Source organism: Coloeus monedula (genome assembly GCF_965178545.1).
Source record: "Coloeus monedula genome assembly, chromosome: Z".
Classification (NCBI taxonomy): domain Eukaryota; kingdom Metazoa; phylum Chordata; class Aves; order Passeriformes; family Corvidae; genus Coloeus; species Coloeus monedula.
In genome coordinates this window covers 15535457-15554269 of record NC_138822.1, presented here as the reverse complement: position 1 = coordinate 15554269, position 18813 = coordinate 15535457, and the positions used below count along the sequence as shown (strand labels likewise).

Below are 18813 nucleotides of genomic sequence, written 5' to 3'. Positions count from 1 at the left end.
AAGTAATGTTCATCATCTACTTTATTAATAAAGAAAGGTATGAGTGAATCGAGATGTGTAGCTAGTACTTCACCACCATCTATAATCTGCATACTTAAAAAATGTTGCTGAATGTGGCTATTGGTAGTCATTTAGAGCCTACCAGTTTAGAGCCAGTTAGACGATTGCATGGAGGGAATGCAGGAGAACTGTTAAACAAAAGTTCCTAGATTGCTCCCAAAGTTGGAAGGGGGACCATGTTTTTCTTCCCAAAGTTTAATTCTTCTCATTGCACATACAAGGGATCAAATCTCACCTGAAATTTCACCTGTGTTCCTAGCAAGTATCCCAAGGACTGTTCCCTGGCACAGGGGCCAGCTTGCAAAGAACAGATTACATCAACATTATCTACCTTCTAAACTCCGTAACCTGCTGATTACATCCAAACTGCCCACCAGAAACGATACCGTGCCAGCTCCTGAAGTGAGCACAGGCCAAAATCTGTGCCAGCAACTGTTCTAACAACTAACTGTACAGATGACTGAGCTACAGCATCCCAGAAAATCTCCTGGCACTACCAAGTCTAGTGACACAGATGTACTGTGACAGGCTTAACATTAAGCCTTTAACATACTTATGTTGGTCTCAGTCAAAAATACAATTCAACCTTTCTTAACCACCTATTTTAGTATGCAACAATCTCTAAATGAGCTTTTGTCTCTCTAATTCTGACTAAAAGATGCATCTGACATCTCACAGTGTTATGGATATTAAAGCAGGAGCAAAGTGAGGATTTTAACAATATTTAGCCTTGGAAGCATATTAAATATGGTACTAGCAAAGCTGAAGCATGGTCTCTGCAAATGTGAAACGTATTTTACATGTTTTCTTGTCAAGTGTTTTTCTTCTCTTAACGATCCAATACAAAACATGGTTGAAAACACCTCATTTTCTAATGCATATTGAATTTTATACAAGCTTGTAATAGTCACACTCCTCATGAGAAAACCCAGAGTTAAAGGCATTTCTCCCCCTCCCCCTTTTTTTTCCTCAGCCCCAAGATACAGATGATGTAGCATGATAGTGCCTTGAATAACCTTTGTACAACATCCCAGAAGAGTAACTGAGACTTCAGGGTAGTCAAGAACAACGTAACCCAAAAAGCTGTGCAAACAGGCAGAATTTGATCTGCAAAATAAGCATGAACAGCAACAATCAGTAAAAAGAAGCTGCTTTGGATTTTGAAGGAGTTTGAAGAATGTATGTGTGGATTTCCAACCCCTCCCACCATGAATTTACTGCGTTATCAGTACATTCAAGATTAAGTTGTGGGGATAATTAACACAGACACATCTTCTGTTAAAATCTTAGCAGTTTTCTGAGAAGTCTTGGAAATGATGACATTTTCTCAGTATGCACATAGGTGGCACGACTGTGTATTTTATCATTTCACTCTTGAGGTAACTTTAGTTTCATTTAGCTCCTTCAGGTTTCCATGTGCATTTAAGATTAGTTCAAGCTACAAATTATAGTTCTATCATTAATGCTAGTCTCTAAACCATTGTAATAATTCATAAAAGTAGTGCCTCACAGTTTAAAGGGTTTGCATCTGGTGATTATTAACCTGAAACACAATAACTGAATTTTGCATAGCATTATTTTTTAATATCAGGATGTTGTAAAGTACTAGGTCATCATAAAAATAGTGTAATAACTTCCCTTTCCAATACTTCTTATTTCTTAGTCTTTAAAAATTAGTTTACTGAATTTTTTCAATTTGCCTTTTCTGTTAATTCAATTACATTAAATCAAGTGAATTAAATTACATTACAATTCAGTCCAGTATAGTATATCAGTATAGTACCATCTTGGTGGAACACAATCTCTGAGTAAATATACTTTTTTTTTGTTTTGTACAACTCTCACTGATCTGTCCAAGAGTCAGTCCTTACTTTCATATCCTATTTCTCCCACTTTAGCATTTGAAGTCACTTAAACAGTAACAGTCACCACTTTTGCTCAAGGCATATGAAACACAGAGAACGCAGCTCATGTTCTACTTGGGCTTCTGATGTTTCTAATTTACTGGAAATACTTTTTGAAAAGAGATAAGCATTTCAGTATAATCTGTGATTTTAGAAGCTGTAACTGTCCCTTTTAAAAATACGAGATTTAACATACCTTTTGCAAATTCCACAAGCAATGTACTGGGAATCACTTATTTGTTCACTTGACACATTATCTACATGACATGTTTGCAGTCTAGTTTTTACTTAAGAATATGAACAAGGAAAATTTTCTGCCACTTCAAGTCACACCTCAACTCCAGACAGAAAGAGTCCATGGTCCTTAAAGCGCTACCAGAGGTAAGTACTGACTACGTCCCTGACGCAAGGTACAAAACTACAGGGAAAAGTGGCAAAAAGGAGGACTCTCTCTGTAAAGAAGGTACAGAAGTTACATGGGGGAATTAGCAGAACCAGAACTGGCAGTCATTAAAAGTAACAGAATAAAGGCAGCCACTTAGGAGCACTGAGGAAACACAAAGCAAGGGCTGGATCAGGTTAGAGTACTCACTGTATACTGGTAAACTAGGGGTCAAGAAAAAATTTCTTGGAGTTGGAGAAAAATTAGGAGCAGAAGAATGCTGAAGTGAATGGTAATATTAAGTATTGTTCAGGGAACGAGCTGAATCTTAAATGGATGTGATAAAGAAAGAAATCCAGACCATTACTATGGGTTTTACATTACTGGATTATCACGTTTCGAGGAATCAAGGCAAACGATTTTTTTATTCAACTTCAGAGGATAAAAATTATTTTATAGATTCAGTATAAATTACAACCTTCTGTAATTAGCTGTCAGGATACAGCAACCTACAGTTCTTCTTCAAGATCTTGATGTATTTTCATTTTTTAAAACCAAAACACATCTCCCCCAATACACACAAACACACACACACATCAACCTTCTTGCATCACTTCTGAAGAGCACATCTGCAGTTTATCAGTAGTTTCATTTGTTAAGATCAAGTGAGGTGAAAGGCACCAAGAGAACATTCTTTAAAGAGAACCAGACTAGTAGCTTATCTTAGGTAAACATACTGTCACACAGGAGAACAAACTACTCATATTTGTAACGCCAGGAAGTAGATATACTACAAAAAAGATTGAAAAAAAGCCCTAGATAAAACTAGGCAAATACCTTTGTCCTTGTGTACCCTCTAGTGGCTATCCAGGGTGTGCTGGCCTCACAGTAACTAAGCAGGCAATTTCCCAGCAAGACAGAATCAGAGTCCTTCCCTCTGCAACAGCTTTCTTAAATAGATGGAGACTCATGAGATCAGGGTTCTGAGCAGGCAAAAGTATGGATTACTTGAAGTTTTAAGTTTACAACCAATTCTGCCCTATTAGTTTAATGCAGTGAATCCAAGTTTTCCACTTAAAAAGCGCCAAGATACATCAAGCTATTCACATAGTGAGCATTCAGGGCATGTGCCTGTGTAACTGTGACATGCATGCAAGCTGCATGCAGACTGCAGCAACATCAGTAAGTTAAGCTCAGTATTACTCTTTTAGAAGTCCTCTGAGGTGGAAAAAAATCCAATACACAGCTTGCAGAAACTATGTAAAAACCACTTATGTATGAATTGGCAGTTCAAGACTATTGTACAAACACACGTTAAACTAGAACTGGGTGTTTTGTCTGTACGTGCTGAAGAACTGGATTACATCAGGGACAAAAACTGTCATCCAGTGCAAGAACATTCTGCAAGCAAACAACTAACATTTAATTTGGTTCAGCTTAAACAAACATGTACAGCAGACATTTCAAATAAACCCACTAAAAATCCCCACCCCTCATATCCAAACTCTCCAATAAATAAGAGCAAAGGTCAGTACCCAAATCAAGATACCAGGTCCTCTCCATAATGGAAAAAACCCCAAGTCAATCCTCATTGCTATGACTTAGCAAAGAATATAAACTGCATTCTCTTTGTTAGTGAACCACACAGCTGGTGAACACGAAAATTAAGCAGTCAAAAAGAGTATAGAGTAAGTTTTAAGCACCTCATATCTATTTCTTCATGAATGGTAGATGGAACAGCTAGTTGCATCATTCAACTGAAGATGCAAGTCATTACACAGCGTCAGAAGAAACACCTTGAAAACTGCTGAAGTGTTCAGCCTTCAACAAATCACTACATTTGTGCAGGAGGGAAGTATTTTGAGGCCTCTCATGATGCTGTGCCATTATAAATGAGGTACTTACATGACCAACATTATGAAGCCAAAGGGTGGAGAAATTAAGACAATATGCCAATTCCTATATATTACAAGAAAAAAATAAAAATACTGTCTTGAAATGTTATGAGATAATGCATATTCAAGATGAAGGCTTCACAAAGAACAGGATGCACACAACAGAGGTACAACATGTCAGAAGTAAACAGAATTCCAGGCTACATGCACAACAGACATTACTTTTAATAAAACGGTTCTCTTATCATCAGTACAGCATATACAGAGCTGTCCAGTCAGTCCTCCAGACAAGTGAAATAGTTTCCCTTCAGATACAGCAATTAAGAAGTCAGCAGCAAGAGTACTGGCAGATGCAGGTGTTTTTTCTGCACCCCAAATGTACATCAGGAAAAAGCCATGTGAACAGATAGCCTAGGCAGCTCTTTGCTTATGCTATTCACCTGCACCATATGCTCAAAGGCAGCAACGCAAACATCCCTCTTTCTGTGTGTTTACAGCTTAAATTAGTCCTTTCTCCATTTTTGAAGAGAACACCTGAACAACTGTGTTGTCAGTCATTCATCCCCATGCCTGAGTTTTGCAATAATGCAGTACAAGCTTGCCATCACTTCCAAAACACTGCAAGGAAAACAAAACCAAGAACTGTTGCAATTATTCATGGCTAACATATACACGAAGCAAAACAAACAAAATCCTTCCCATCAGATACATGCGTAATGAAATATTGTCATGAGAAAGCTCTCTGTTACAATGAGAGGCATGACAACATGCTGCACATGAAGGAATGCATTTCCAGAGACTGCATGAAGTCACATCTCTTTGGATCATATTTATAGAGATCTGTGAATATCAAGTACACAACACTAAATGCAAGCTATTACTGCTAGGGGCAGTAACAGATTTCAAGTACTAGAGGTGTACTGACAAATCCTGTGAAATACATTTGCAAAGGATATTTAAGATGAAAGTTACCTCATAGAGGGTCCCCACTTCTTGGTCTGGAGATGGAGCAAAAGACTGGTTTACATATATGAACTGTAAGAAAATTAGAGAGAAGAGATGGAGATCTCACAAGAGATCTCACTGGGAGCACAGAAGAATCATTCTACAGTGAAAAGCTCTGTTATAATCTTTAAGCATATAACAGAATACCACCAGTTACTATCTTCACTTCAGCATGGACAGGAACATGACCATGAGGAGCCACCTGGCCAGCCAGACCAAGCCAAAGTAAGCATGCTGACTTCCTTTTCCTGCAAGCTGACCCATTACTGTCCCATACAGCACCACAAAGGGAACTCACTGGTTTAGCTCTTGCTCCTATTTCAACCCATACCACTCACACTATTCCAGATTTGCTCAATTAGAATGGCCATGACAGAAATTAGAAACATTTATTCTTTTTTCATGTCATCTTTCTTACTTCCTGCTCCAAATGCATTTACACATATAGGAGCCACTCCACAATGTCAGAGAGGCCTTGGGATCTGCAGTGTAAGGTAGCAGTGGGTATTGGGACATCCTGTGCTATTTCCAAATAAAAGCTATAAAATTCCCAGGGCTTTGTTCTTGAAGCATAGCCATAGGCTTAAGCCACACAGGAAGACTACATGCTTTTTTTTTTTATCCTGAGACAATGAGATGATAGTTACTGAAGCAAACTGTTGAGAATGCCCCTAGTTAATATCTTACCTATCACTCTTTGAGATATTAAACCACAGAAAAGCAAACCCTTCATGATTTCCAGGTGGTTGAAAAGGCCAGTGCATTTATGCCTACACACTTAAATAAAGTCCTCCAAACTGAGAACAGAATGATTTCAGCTACACTTTAGTTGACTACTTTAATAAGTCTAGCTTTAACTGCAATCTTAAATAAAAACTTTGAACTGTATGGATGTTAAGAGCTCACAGCAGAACAACATAATCAGTGCAACTGTATTTCCAGCTCTTTCAGTGTTAGCATGAGGGCCCTTTGGCTAGTCACTTCTACAGGAAGGAACTCATAAATAATACCGGCAATATGCTGCCCAAGGACAAACACTTCCCAGCTACCCATTTTAAATGCAAAATCAGTCCAATGACAGTAACGAAACTGTTGTAGATGTAAGTTCTGAAGGAAACAGGCACTCAGATTCAGAAAGCTGATCCCACTCTGGACTGTTTCTCAAATACTCCATCTCTACTCCCGGGTCCACGGTATCTAGGAATGTTTCCCTGGGATGCTCCACTGCCCAGCGTGCACACATCTCTGCCTGGCAGCATCAGACACCAAGAAATACAGACACTGCAAAAAGTCCAAAGGTCAGTGCCGAGCACACCCAGACCGCGCTGCTACACCTCTCCCCAGTATTACACCCTGGGGTCTACTTAGAGTAGTTCTCTCGGTGCTGCTACTCCAAGTTTCCCACAGGAAGCTGTAGCCTGGATTCCCAGCGTCTTCGCAGGGTATGACAGCGCGGGCCCTGCGCGCGCAGCTCCCGCCCGGTGCCCGCCCGTACCAGCTGTTCTGAGGCCATCAGCTTGAGGAACTTCTTGATGAAGTCCACGAGGCCCTGGATGGTCCGGGTCCGCTCCACCGCCCACTTCTTGGTCCTCATGATGGGGGTGTCACCCACGGCCTTCAGCAGCACATCAACTGCGGGGAGCGGCGCGTCACAGCGGGCCCGCCGCTCACTGGCCCACACCGCCCACCCCCGCCGCCCATTGGCCGCCGCGCCTGCCCGTCACCGCGCCCGCCCGCCCCGGCTGAGGCCTCTCGCCCCATTACTTTTCTTTTTCGCGTCGCCTGCGGGCTCCTCGGTGCCCGGCGACCCGGCTGAGGGCGGCCCCGGTTCGGTGGGCCCCGCAGCGGCCCCGCCCTCCGGGACCTCCTCCCCGCCGTCGCTCCGGCCGCCGCTCTGCGCCGCGGCGGGCGGCGGCTGCTGCTGCTCCTCCGGCTCCGCCATGATGCCGCTGCTGCGCGGGCGGCGGGAAGTGACGCCACGCAAGCGGCGGCCTTCGCCCCGCGAGGCGTTTTGTCCCTCGCGGGACGCCGCCTTCCCGTCACGTGACACGCTGGGAGCATCACGTGCGTCGCGAGCCGTCCCGCCGGCAGCGGCCGCGCCCCGCCGGTCACGTGGTGCGCGCGCCTCGCCGCCGCCGCCGCTCCGAGAGCGGGACGGGGTGGTGAGAGCGAGGAAGAGGAAGGAAGGAGAAGAGGAAGAGCAAGGGAGGGGGACACAGCACAGTTCGTCTGTCCGCTGCCGTGGGCTCCCGCCGCCGCCCCACCATGATCAAAGCCATCCTCATCTTCAACAACCACGGCAAGCCGCGGCTCTCCAAGTTCTACCAGCGCTATGTACGGGCGGGCCGGGGCTCGGCGGGGCGGTCGTGGGCCGGGCGACGCCTGGGCGGCGGGGTTGTAGGCGAGGTTCTCTGGCCCGGCCCGGCCCGGCCCTGCCGGCTGCGCTGGGCCCAGGGCAGCGCCGTGGGGAAAGGGACGGTGCTGAGACCGTGTACATGAGGCTTCGAAGGAATGCGGTGTTGTTTTTACTGGGGCTTGCCTTTTAGTAGCTCCGAAGATGAAGGAGGGAGGGAGGGAGTCTCGTGCAGCGATAGACTTGGCTCTCCGAGCTGTTGTGTGGATAAGCTCTGCTGTCCGGCGTGGTGCTGCGTGTCTCCGTGCTGTGGCAGAGCTATGAGAACGGGGGACGTGAGTTCTTAAGCAGAAGCTTTTTTTTTTTTTTTTAAGGTGCTATAAAATTACAGTTGACATGAAAATGTAATGAACTAGAAAAGAGCATCTCCCTTTTACATGGGAGAAGGCGAGTAGCAAAGCAGCTCTGAAAATGCAGTACGAACGCGCAATCTGAATGGAAAGAAAGTGCAGTAGAAACTCGTGATTTAGTTCAAGGATAAGAGATTTTAAGGTAATGTTTTGAGCCTACTGTATTTCCTAGCAGATATGCTGGGGTCTGCTTGGGCATTAAAATACCAGAAAACAGTTGGTATTTCTTAAAGTTACGTGAACCAATTACTCTTTTTCCAGCAGGGCAGTTACTTACTGGGATTTGTGGCCCCTTTCTTGCAGTTCTGGCTATTACAGAAGTCACAGCTTGTTGAAAGGGATGTGTCTTACTTGTGCACCTCAGAGCAGAAACGATGACTGTGACGCTTCAGTTTGCACGGTCAGGCTTTGAATTAAAGGAGTGTAACTGACACAGGTCATTCTTATGTGTGACTGAAGGAGAAGGGGAAGGAGAGGAACAAATGGCCAGAGGATACCAGATTTTTCTTGTAAAGCCATTCTGATCTACTAATTTTTTAACTGGACCTAAAACAAATTCTCAATGCTTACAGTAGGGTAACATGTTTGTATAAACAGAATGCTTGAAGTTTTGAAATTGTGAATAGCAAATGAAACTAAAAAACTTTGTGGTGCGCAGAAATAAGTGCAGTCGTCTAGATTGTATTTTTATGTGTGATTTCAATAACACAGATTTGTTTGTGGACCTTTTGAAGCTTATGCATTCTTTAGGGTCAATTGAACCAGTACTGGAGGCAAATCTCAGCTTTTTTCTACAAGGGGAAGCATCTGCTTTCTAGAGAGATTAATTTGGTCAGATCTGTGAAAGAGGTATTTCTTTCTTTCATAATACTTAAACTTATAAAATGAGTCTAACTTTTTAAGCTGATATATATGAGAATGGAAACTGCATAAAATGAAGTTAATAATATTTTGCATTTAGGTAGAAAAATAATAATTTATGGCAACTAAATAGGAAGATACATATGTCATCGTTTTGTCTTTCAGAATATAGACCCGTGGCCATCATTTCAAAGTTAAAAATCAAGTTTCTAAAGAGTCAGAAGAACTCAGTCTCGGAAGTGATGTTTCTGATCTGATAAGAGTTAAGGTCATAGCTTAGGAGAGCCTGTTGTTCATAGTGTGTTTTAAGCTATTTCTGGAAGTGTTACTTATTGTGGGATTTGTAGCTTCCCTGCTCCCTTCAAGCTTTTGGGATTTTGTTTTACTCTCTGTTTATGGATAAAAGTAGTTTCAAAGCATGCCTGTAGCTGTTCAGGCTATGTTGGAGATATAAAAAATTCAGGCTACTTGAGAACACTTGTGATTTACTTAAAAAAACTACTTTTGGATTAATTTTTTACAGAAGTTTCTTAAAAACAATCATTTTCCCACATTTCTCAGTTATACCTTTTTTTGCAACTTGTAAATAATGGCTTTTTGTGTTGAAGTGACACAAACAATGTATGTCTTGTTAACTGGCAGATTTAAGGCTTCTGAAGTATATAGTTTGAGAGTGCTGATATACTTCGTGTTTTATTATCTCTGTGCTGTGCATTGTCAACCCTTTTTAGCAAAGTGTATTTTCTTTCACAGAGTGAAGATACACAGCAACAAATTATCAGAGAAACTTTCCATTTAGTATCGAAACGTGATGAAAATGTCTGTAATTTTCTAGAAGGAGGACTGTAAGTATCAAGTTTGAAATAAGTGCCCAATACTGACTTTCAAGTATTATTACTGCTGATTGCAGTATAACTTTTCACAGTTGTAATGTAAATGCCAGGTCACTTGAGATTTGTTGATACACAGGAAACAATACCATGTTGCACCAAGTGTACATATTCTTTACTAACTGAAGCATAGATATATGTACCAAAATGTCTTAGGCAATAAAACTATTATTTTCCTAGTGCTGTAATGGCCACTGTACCATATCTAGTGCCATGATTGTTTCAGATACAAAGATGGGGAGGGAACAGGCAGATGTTGTTTTGCTATAATCAAGCTAAAGATTTCTAGTCTCATTTTAAGAGGCATTGGCATTTGCCATACCCATTGAATCACAGAATATTCTGAGGGGACCCACAAGGTCTCTTAAGTGAACAGCCCATACAGGAATCCACAGCCCTGTCTTGGTGTTTTTAGCACCATGCTCTGACCAACTGAGCTCAATCTTCAGAAAACGAAAATATTTTGGAGCTGTTGCTTTGGCTTGATCTCCTAAAATTTGAGCAGACAGCCTTTGATAGTAGAATTCCTCAGCCTTTTTGTCAGGATTTGGGCTTGCTGTATAAACTAGGAAGAAAAAAAAATAGGTTTTAAATGTGCTAACTAGTACAGTTTCAACCAAGACACTTTATTAATAAAGAAAAGCAGGGTAGGAGGAAAGTGAGAGTTATGTGTTCTGTCTCTATAAGACAGACACAAAATAATCCTTTTTGAATCATCTTCATTGTTTCTGAAAGTCAACGTCCTTTAGCTGAAGAAGCTCTGAAATGGAGATGTGTTTTATTTTGGAGTTTATTAGCCATCAAGAGTAAATAGTTAAAAAGCCGCCTTCTAGGAGAAGGGGTCATTATTGATGGAGTAAGCTCATGATCTCCAACCTGTGACATAGAGATTGTCATGGTCTGTTAAATATTATATTTATGGGAATTTCCGGTTACTGAAAGTTAATCTGCTAATACGTAGAGTTTCTGTGTGCAGTCAGAGTCAAATGCTTAGTCTGTACCATGTCAGCTAGGATGTCTTTTTTCTTGATCAAAATGATTCCTGATCTTTTTTATTACTGCTTTTAAAATTTGAATTACTCTTTTCCAACTCCTCAACTGGTGGTTCTATCATTAGGTTCTTGGAGATTATGTTAAGTTGGAAACCTTCTGTCTTGAATTCTAAGGTGAAAGACAGAAGACATTTGGAGCTTTTTTAAAAATCACAGCTGCTTAACAAAAATAAACTGAGACAGAGAACACAATTCTGGCATTCCTCCTACTGCTCAGTTCCAGGGTTACCATTTCAATTTTTTTTTCAGTATATTTTTTTTCAGGACAGGGGTCACTTTAGAGTTTGCAGTTTAACCAAAGGCCTCAACAGTTTATGTGTAGAACTATGTGTATTTCAAGTATGAAGCGTTTGAAAGAACTGGGTAAATAAACCACAAAAGAAGAAACTTTAATTGCCATTTCTTTCCACTTTCCTATTTGTTTGTCACAGTGTTGTCTGATATGTAAACGTAGTTCCTGCTCTTCAGAAACAAGGGGTTCTCTTTCCCTACCCCCATCCCTGCTCAAGCATTAATGCAGAGCAAAGTACTTAAGCAAGGGTGACCTAGAAGATTTTTTTTTTTTTTTTTTTTAATCTGTGTAAAATCTGTGTATTCTCTCCCTGTGATAAAGATAGAAACTCAAGGGATGAGTTGTGGTACACCAAACAGGTGATTCAGTTCTGGTCCAGAATTAAGGAAGAATTATGATAGTCATGGCCATGTAGGTTCAGCCTAAAAAATATTTTCCTTTCTGTATGAGTGGGCCTCTTACAGCTCAAAGCAAATGTCAGTGGTCTGATGTAGATCTCATGATTTATGTGCCTTTTTTTGGAAGGCCATAGCAGAAGAGTGGAAGAATATACCTCTGTAGACCTCTTCTTATTTAGTGCCATGATGATTAGTCAGTCCATAAAAACATAATTGCTTCTGTGACTGTAACATTGCATCATAAACTGTTACTTGAAGTATGGTTCTACTTCTCAAGATATCAAACATTTTGTAGCGCAAGTGTTAGATGTTCTTGGTTGTTAAATGGATCATAAACCGTTTTTTTGCAATCCAAATACCAGTCTTCATTGCAGTTTTCTTTTTCTCTCAGTGCTCTTATGAGAAGGTCAGGGAAGGGTTCATAGGCATACACTGTTAATCTGTAAAGTAGATTAATCCCTGTGCAGTGCCTGCCTGCTAGTGTGGAATGGAAGTACACTTAAAACCTGTCTTTTTACGATCTGTTCAAATTGATTGTAATAAAAAGGTGCACACGTTGATGTCATTTTTATCCATATGGGTAACAATAACTGTGCTTGTGTGGTAAATGTAAGTTGGTCTGTCTTGTTACTTAGTCTTCCATTGGAATTATATCACAAAATAAAAGTTGCAATATAGTTGGACTTGAGACAATTCCAGCTGTTAACAATATGCCTCCTATTAATTGAAATAATTGTGAGGATTTGCCCAGGTTATCTTGAGATGCTAACTAAGCTTTCCTTGTTTTATTTCCTCTTTAGATTAATAGGTGGATCTGATAACAAACTAATTTACCGACACTATGCCACCTTGTATTTTGTCTTCTGTGTGGATTCCTCAGAAAGTGAGCTTGGTATTTTAGATCTCATACAAGTAAGTTTTTTTGCTGCTTTGTGGGTTTTTTTGTTTTTTTTTTTTTTTATCCTTAATAAGTGGAAGTCAACTTTGAAGTGCCTTCGAACTTAAATATTTTGCTCTGCCTTTTTTTGGTAATATTTGGACGGTCTCTTTTATACTGTGAACATACCAGGAAGTTCTGAGTATTATTTTTAGATTGTTTGTAGTTTTCTGGGCTGTCCTTGAAAAAGTTGTTTTCCATGTTGATGAGAAAGTGAGGAAGCAGTTTATTTGGAACTTCCTGAACACAATCTATTTTTTGTTTTAACTTTTCAAGGCCTCTTTTTGGCTGCAGATAAAAATGGCACAGTTCAAACATTTGCTAGACAAGTGTAGATTGAGAACTTTGATAGGCAATGCTCTATGTGTGTGTATATATGTATATCTGTATATTTTTATATACCCAGATTCACACACAAACACACACATGCATATATATATATATATTCACTATAAATGTATAATGGATAAGTATATCCAAAACCTCTTTGGATTAAAATTTCGTAGTGGCTTACAAGCTTTTTGTCAGGTATACCTTAGAAAAGGAGGGCAAGTGCTCCCCTAGGTATTTGTTCTGCACCATGGGAATTGAGGTGGGTAGGGTGGGGATTGGTTGGGAGAAAGAAGATCCATAAGTCTAGGTTCTTTCTGTATCTGTAATAAAGGCTTGACAGTACAGATTGTTTAATAAGATAACTGCTTAATAGAACAGAGTGAGAAGATGAATGTGGATAGTAAATCTTAGACCCCTTCAGATGCTGGGCATGCCACCTTGATGTGGCACCCAGTGGAGCCCAGGTGGATTTTCCCACAGTGTCTGGGGCAAAGCAGATCCTGTCTGTGTCTCCCTCTTTTAGATCTTTGAGCTACTGTATAATTTCCTCACAGGAAAACAGCTCTTCCTAAAGGATATTTTCAGGAGAAAATATCCTGCTGCAGTTTGAGATTGTGGTGAGGCCATGCAGGTGACATGTTCCCTGGTACCTCGTGAGAGCTGCCTGCAGGCTCCTCTGTTACAGTGAACTGTCTGAGTTTATCCCTCAGCCAAGGAATTTCTGCAGCACAGCCTGCAGAACACTGGCCTGTGTCTATTCAGGTTGTGTTACATGGATGACTAAACCCTAAACATGCAGCAGTCTCTTGGTCAGGATCAGTACATTCCATTCCTAGAGTTGATCTTTGCCAAGGACCTCATAGGTTATAGATTATATTAAGAAGATCCAGGCTGCTCAGCCCGGTAGGGCAGACAGGGCCTGTTCAAGATCACTGACTCCTCAAATACAGTGTCTTCTGCAGATCTCCCAGGTACGATTTCATAGAACCATAAAATATACTGAGTTGGAAGAGACCCATCAGGATCATTGAGTTCAATTCTTGACCTTTCCCAGGACGTCCCAAGAATCACACCATGTGCCTGAAAGCATTGTCCAAATGCTTCTTAAACTCAGGCGGGCCTGATGCTGTGGCCACTGTTTAAACTGCTAAATATGTCTGCATCAACCTAGTAACAAGTATCATGTCTGGTAATATGAACGCTCTTAGGTCAAGAGGCCTCTGACTAAACCCGTGATTTTTTTCAACTTAAAACTTGCAAATAAACCATTCCACCAGTGATCGTTGGTGAACTCAGATGTGGCAAAAAATAGTTTCAGACCATGAAGTGATTTATGCCATTGCGTAAAATGTGTCTCCGTTTTAGGTATATATATATTTATAAAACACTAAGTATGACTTTCTGTTAAGCCTTTCAAAAGCTTGCACATCAAGAGAATTGATTTATTATGTAAGTAAAATCCATCCTGAGACATGGGCCTGTATCTGTTCATTATTTCACTGTAGAAGCACTGTGAGTCTCTTAAGGCCTCACAATTCTCTGCAGACCTTTCTTGAAGCTGCATAGCTTCTCACAGGCACCTCCTCCTGTTCAGCACTCCAGTGTTGCTCTTCTGGACAGTAGATCCAGAAGAGTGCCTGTGTGGGTAGCAGGGAAGGAAACTCCGTTCTGGATTCTTGTATCATCTTTGGTCACAGAACATTCTGCAATATCTGAACAGTGCAGCATTAACAAGTAAGGTACACAATGGCTGTTCATAGCAGTTTGTTGTACAGGGTTGCTTAGCTGCCTATTGTGTAGTGTGTCTTCTTACTTGGAAGTGCCAAAATATTTATGAACAGAGAAAAAAAGCATATTCCTACATAGTACAACCTAAATTGTACATTCAGGTGTTGAAGCAAATTGGTTGAGCTTGCTGCTGCCTATAGTTACATAGCCCCCAAACGTCTTTAATTAGAGAATTTAAACTTTTCTCTAAATTGTGTTGCTTCTTGTACCAAAAATACTTTGATAGAGTTTAATCTCCTAGTTTTTGTATTTCACATTTTTTCCATAAATGCCTCAGTGTTGAATTACATAATTGCTTAAAGGAGGCTGAAATAATAAAAATCATATTTCCATTTGTAGACATACTTTATTTTTCTGACCTGTATGATTTTGTTTATAAATTATAGTCTCACCACAGTACCTACAGCTGTTGAGGATTCCAATTTCTCTTAATCATTGTAATTCAACCGTTTGATTACGTTGATTAATTAAAGTGATTAATACAGTGATTAATTAAATGTTTTTAATTTCCAGACTGGCTCAGAAGAAGGATCTGTTTAATCCTCTTAGCAGCAGCAATCAGAATTAAATGTATCTTATAGTGAACCTCAGAAAGTTTATTATTACATGCCAACCCCCCATGCAATGCAGACTAACAGTATATACACACCCATATTGAGTCAAGCAAATAAGCTTTGTTTTTTCCTGTGGAGTGTTGAACCATTTTTATGCATCTTTGTTTACTGTAGTTCAGAGATAACACAGGTAAGAGTAAGACATCTGGACTTTGTGATGAGTCATACATATAATGAATTGTCTAAGTAAGTAGATACATAAGGGACCAGTTTATGGTGGAAAGTAAACTGGTGAAAGGAACCTCGAACTTGGTATAGCACTTTAGAGGTTTCCGTCTTGTAAGCGGAATAAATGCATAGGAGACTAGATTACATATGGCAGTCTGCAGTTCTTTTCAGCATAAAGTTTTTGTTGTAATACTTAAGATACTTTTGTGAATGCCACTTACCTCACCATTAGGTCAGAGCTATTTCACGGGTAAGGCTTCTTGACACAGACTTGATGAGGATGCTGTATGCATTACAAGTCATAGACTCTGCCTCAGATTTAATACTGTCTTCAACTTGGATTTCTGTGTTCCAACACCTAAGGCAAATCCACATTGTTAATTTTTGACTATTTTCTTTCTTTTTTTCCTAAATGTAAACACAAGTTTCTTTTTATTCTGTTTGCTTACTTGGATTGGGAGAGATAGGTCAGCATGTGTGCTATGCTTAGGTTTTGCAGTCCTTTGGATTCAGTGTAAATTCTGTCATGCTATTTTAGAGTCTTCATGTTAGCCTGAAGTCTAAGATTTTAGTGCATGGAAAGAAAATATGTGTGAAAACACAACTAGCTGTACACTGCCATAAGGAAAAAATGAGGGGCATTTACAGTGGTACCATAACTATCTTATGGACCAAAAAGCCTTATGTCAGCTCTGAGAATTTTTTAGTATTTTGGCCCATTGTTGTACTTCGAAGACATAGCAAACAGCGGGTCTGTGAGATCAGTATTCCAAGGGGAAATCTATAGAGCCTTGCAAGATGATGATGTTCAGTGAGATGCATGTGGGAAGTGCAGTGCAGTTTATGTTACGTGTTTTTCTCAGTTCCTAACGATAAAGGATCCTGACCAGAGATGCTTTTATGCTAATTAAATAAAAATGGAGAGGCATATCACTGGGATGAGAACTCTCCATGGGCAGATTGGATTACTTCTGTCCTCAGGTTTACCATTCCTGTTTAGCTAAAGAGGAAGAAGGGGATATTCTTGGTATGAGTTAACTCCTGTTGGTTTTAGCTCATCTTTTGTACCTGCTTTTGTTAGTATTTGACATTATCCATGCTCAGATACGTTTAATTGATTAGGTGTTCTGAGTTTTCTGCTACCCTTGTTATCTTCCTAATACTAATGTATGATTTATTCCTTTTTTGTCTTATTTGCTTATTTTTAAAATAAGCCCTTCATTGTAAAGGTAATGTTTTATGTTTTGACATAAGGCTGAGTAGAGGGAGCTCCTGACTTGTATATATCCAACAAAAATTTGGTATTTTGTTTCATATGCTTTGTGCTCCCAGTGTGTATCTGTCTTCTTTAAAGCATATCTCTTGCAAAAGAAAGGTGTGGGGGTTTTCCTTTTTTTTTTTATTCTCATGTTTTCTGTTTGCTTACATGGAGATGTGCATGGGTTTTTCTTTTTGCCATAAAAGGTTATAATTTCAAAAATTAAGCACAAGGGGGAGCTAGTAATTCATTGTGCATGCATCGTTATTTTCCTGATATTTGACTCAATTATTTATGTTACTCTTCCAGTAACATCACAAGGTGTGTCTGAGCTGATGTGTGTGCACAGTGTGTGTGTGTGTGTCCCAAAACAATTGATGTGTTTTCTCTTCTGGTTATTGATCTACAAGTCTGCAGGATCTGAAGTGACCACTGAAGTACTTAAATTTTAGCACCGTTTGCCATAGCGTGCAATTCTTTTGACTCAACTAAAATTCTGATGAAAATGCCTCTAATTTTTTTTACCATTTCAATTATGGAAGGCATCTTAAAATAGGCCAAGGAATGTTAGTGCAAAAAATCTAATTTGCCTTAGACCAGTATTTCAAAAGGCCGTTTATAGTAGATGTAAACCTTGTCATTTCTGGCGTTACTCTGAGTGAGCTCGCCATGGTGAGTGGAAGATGGGGGAAATTTCCAAAGTTTCTATGAGGAATCCTTAGTCAGTGAAAAATCTCTGTGAAGAATAGTCAGTGCCAGCTGATTTCCCTTAGATTAAAAAATATTTGTTGTGCATTACTGGTCATGCATTGTCAGCAGAGATTTGTGAGTTCATTTAGTGTGTGGTGGGATTGCTGTGTAATAGGTAAAGGTTTAGAAGTAACCACTCAACTATGAATCAACTATTGCTATAGAAGCTTTATTTACTGGAAGAATGTCACAAAAAGTAAACTTTTGTGTTGTTGATGTGTGAGCATACACTCTGCTGCTGAATACGTGTATCTGGGGGGGCAGGAGCATTTTTAGGATTTTTGAGTTGGCTGTGTTTTTAATGGGTTGCTTTGTTTTCCAAGGAACTAGACAGATGTTGAAGTCAGAGTGTGTGAATTTATGTACAAACTTGGTGACTTATATGAGAAATATTTTCTTTCAAAAATAGTGACAAACTTTTACCTCTTGTAACTAAAACCGTTGGACAAAGGTTGCATTTACACTCTGTTTCCAATCTTCTTCTTGCAGCTAATATCAAACAGCACTGTCCTTGTAACTGCATTCTCCTAAGGTGCAAGGAAAGTAAGAGAACATCTTTGGTCATTTGTTTTGCTGCACATGTTGTCAAATGTGTAGTTTTTTCTGCTTAACATACAAGTTTTTTTGTTTGCTCACATCCCTTCTTTATAGAAGACTCTTACTGCCACAATGAATTAACAACTGCTTGAGTAAAAAATCCCTGCTTTGCTTAGCTTCAGTATAATTTAACAGAAGCATATTCATTTTCTTAGTTAATCTGTCACCAAACATTATTGTCTCGAGTCTGCCTCTGAATATGCTCTATGTTCCTAGTTTAAGTGACAGATTTGTATTTTGGTATTGAAGAACAGTCCTTGTTTTAAACACATGGAACATCAGTTAATCTGTAGTTCAACATTTTAGAAACATTAATAGTAGAAGTAATAGCAAGGGCAGGGTGTCATTCTCTTTTACAGTGTGAGCAGGATCTGAAGGCCAGGGATTAAGCTGTAAAAGTAATCTTTGTTGATAATGCAAGGTAGACAGTTGGGAACGGCTGATGTCAAGCAGATCTGTTTCACTGGGCCTGTAGGCATAAATACATGTCTGTATGAGCAGGACTTTGGTCCGCAAAGAGTGGCGTTAACATCCAGGTGGTGTATGGTTAGCTGTGGTGTTCCCCAGAGCTCAGTGTTGGGGCCAGGCCTCTTTAATATCTTTATCAGTGATGTGGATGAGGGGTTTGAATGCTCCCTCAGCTAGTTTGCAGATGACCGTGTGCTGGGTGGGAGTGTTGATCTGCTGGAGGGATTCAGACATGCTGGATTGATGGGCCAAGGTCAATTGTATGAGGTTCAACAAGGCCAAGTGCCAGGTCCTGCGCTTGGGTCACAACAGTCCCTGCAGTGGTACAGGCTGGGGCAGAGTGGCTGGAAGGCTGCCCAGTGGAAAAGGACCTGGGGGTGGTCATTGACAGCATCTGA

General features: G+C 40.2%; 2 protein-coding genes across 5 annotated transcripts in view; one reads left to right on the top strand and one right to left on the bottom strand.

The window, feature by feature from the left end:
* Positions 1-2752: 2752 nt before the first annotated feature.
* ATG12 (autophagy related 12) lies at positions 2753-7211 on the bottom strand. The gene is made up of 4 exons (XM_082302032.1): positions 7011-7211; positions 6742-6878; positions 5214-5276; positions 2753-4859 (listed from the first exon to the last, which is right to left on the bottom strand). The coding sequence occupies exons 1-4, from the start codon at positions 7186-7188 to the stop codon at positions 4800-4802; spliced, it is 438 nt and encodes a 145-aa protein (XP_082158158.1). The 5' UTR covers positions 7189-7211; the 3' UTR covers positions 2753-4799.
* A 176-nt stretch (positions 7212-7387) lies between these two features.
* The window catches only part of AP3S1 (adaptor related protein complex 3 subunit sigma 1), a 51304-nt gene continuing 39878 nt past the window's right edge, over positions 7388-18813 (top strand). For 3 of the 4 annotated variants that reach the window (XR_014227276.1, XM_082301418.1, XM_082301417.1), the window contains exons 1-3: positions 7388-7580; positions 9624-9715; positions 12303-12414. Coding sequence is in view for 3 of the 4 variants with exons in the window: in XM_082301418.1 (XP_082157544.1) it covers positions 7512-7580; positions 9624-9715; positions 12303-12414 (273 nt within the window). In the remaining variant the exon portion in view is untranslated. Of the gene's footprint in view, positions 7581-8110; positions 8152-8270; positions 8410-9623; positions 9716-12302; positions 12415-18813 lie in introns of those variants that run through there. The other variant, XM_082301419.1, reaches the window with a different exon arrangement.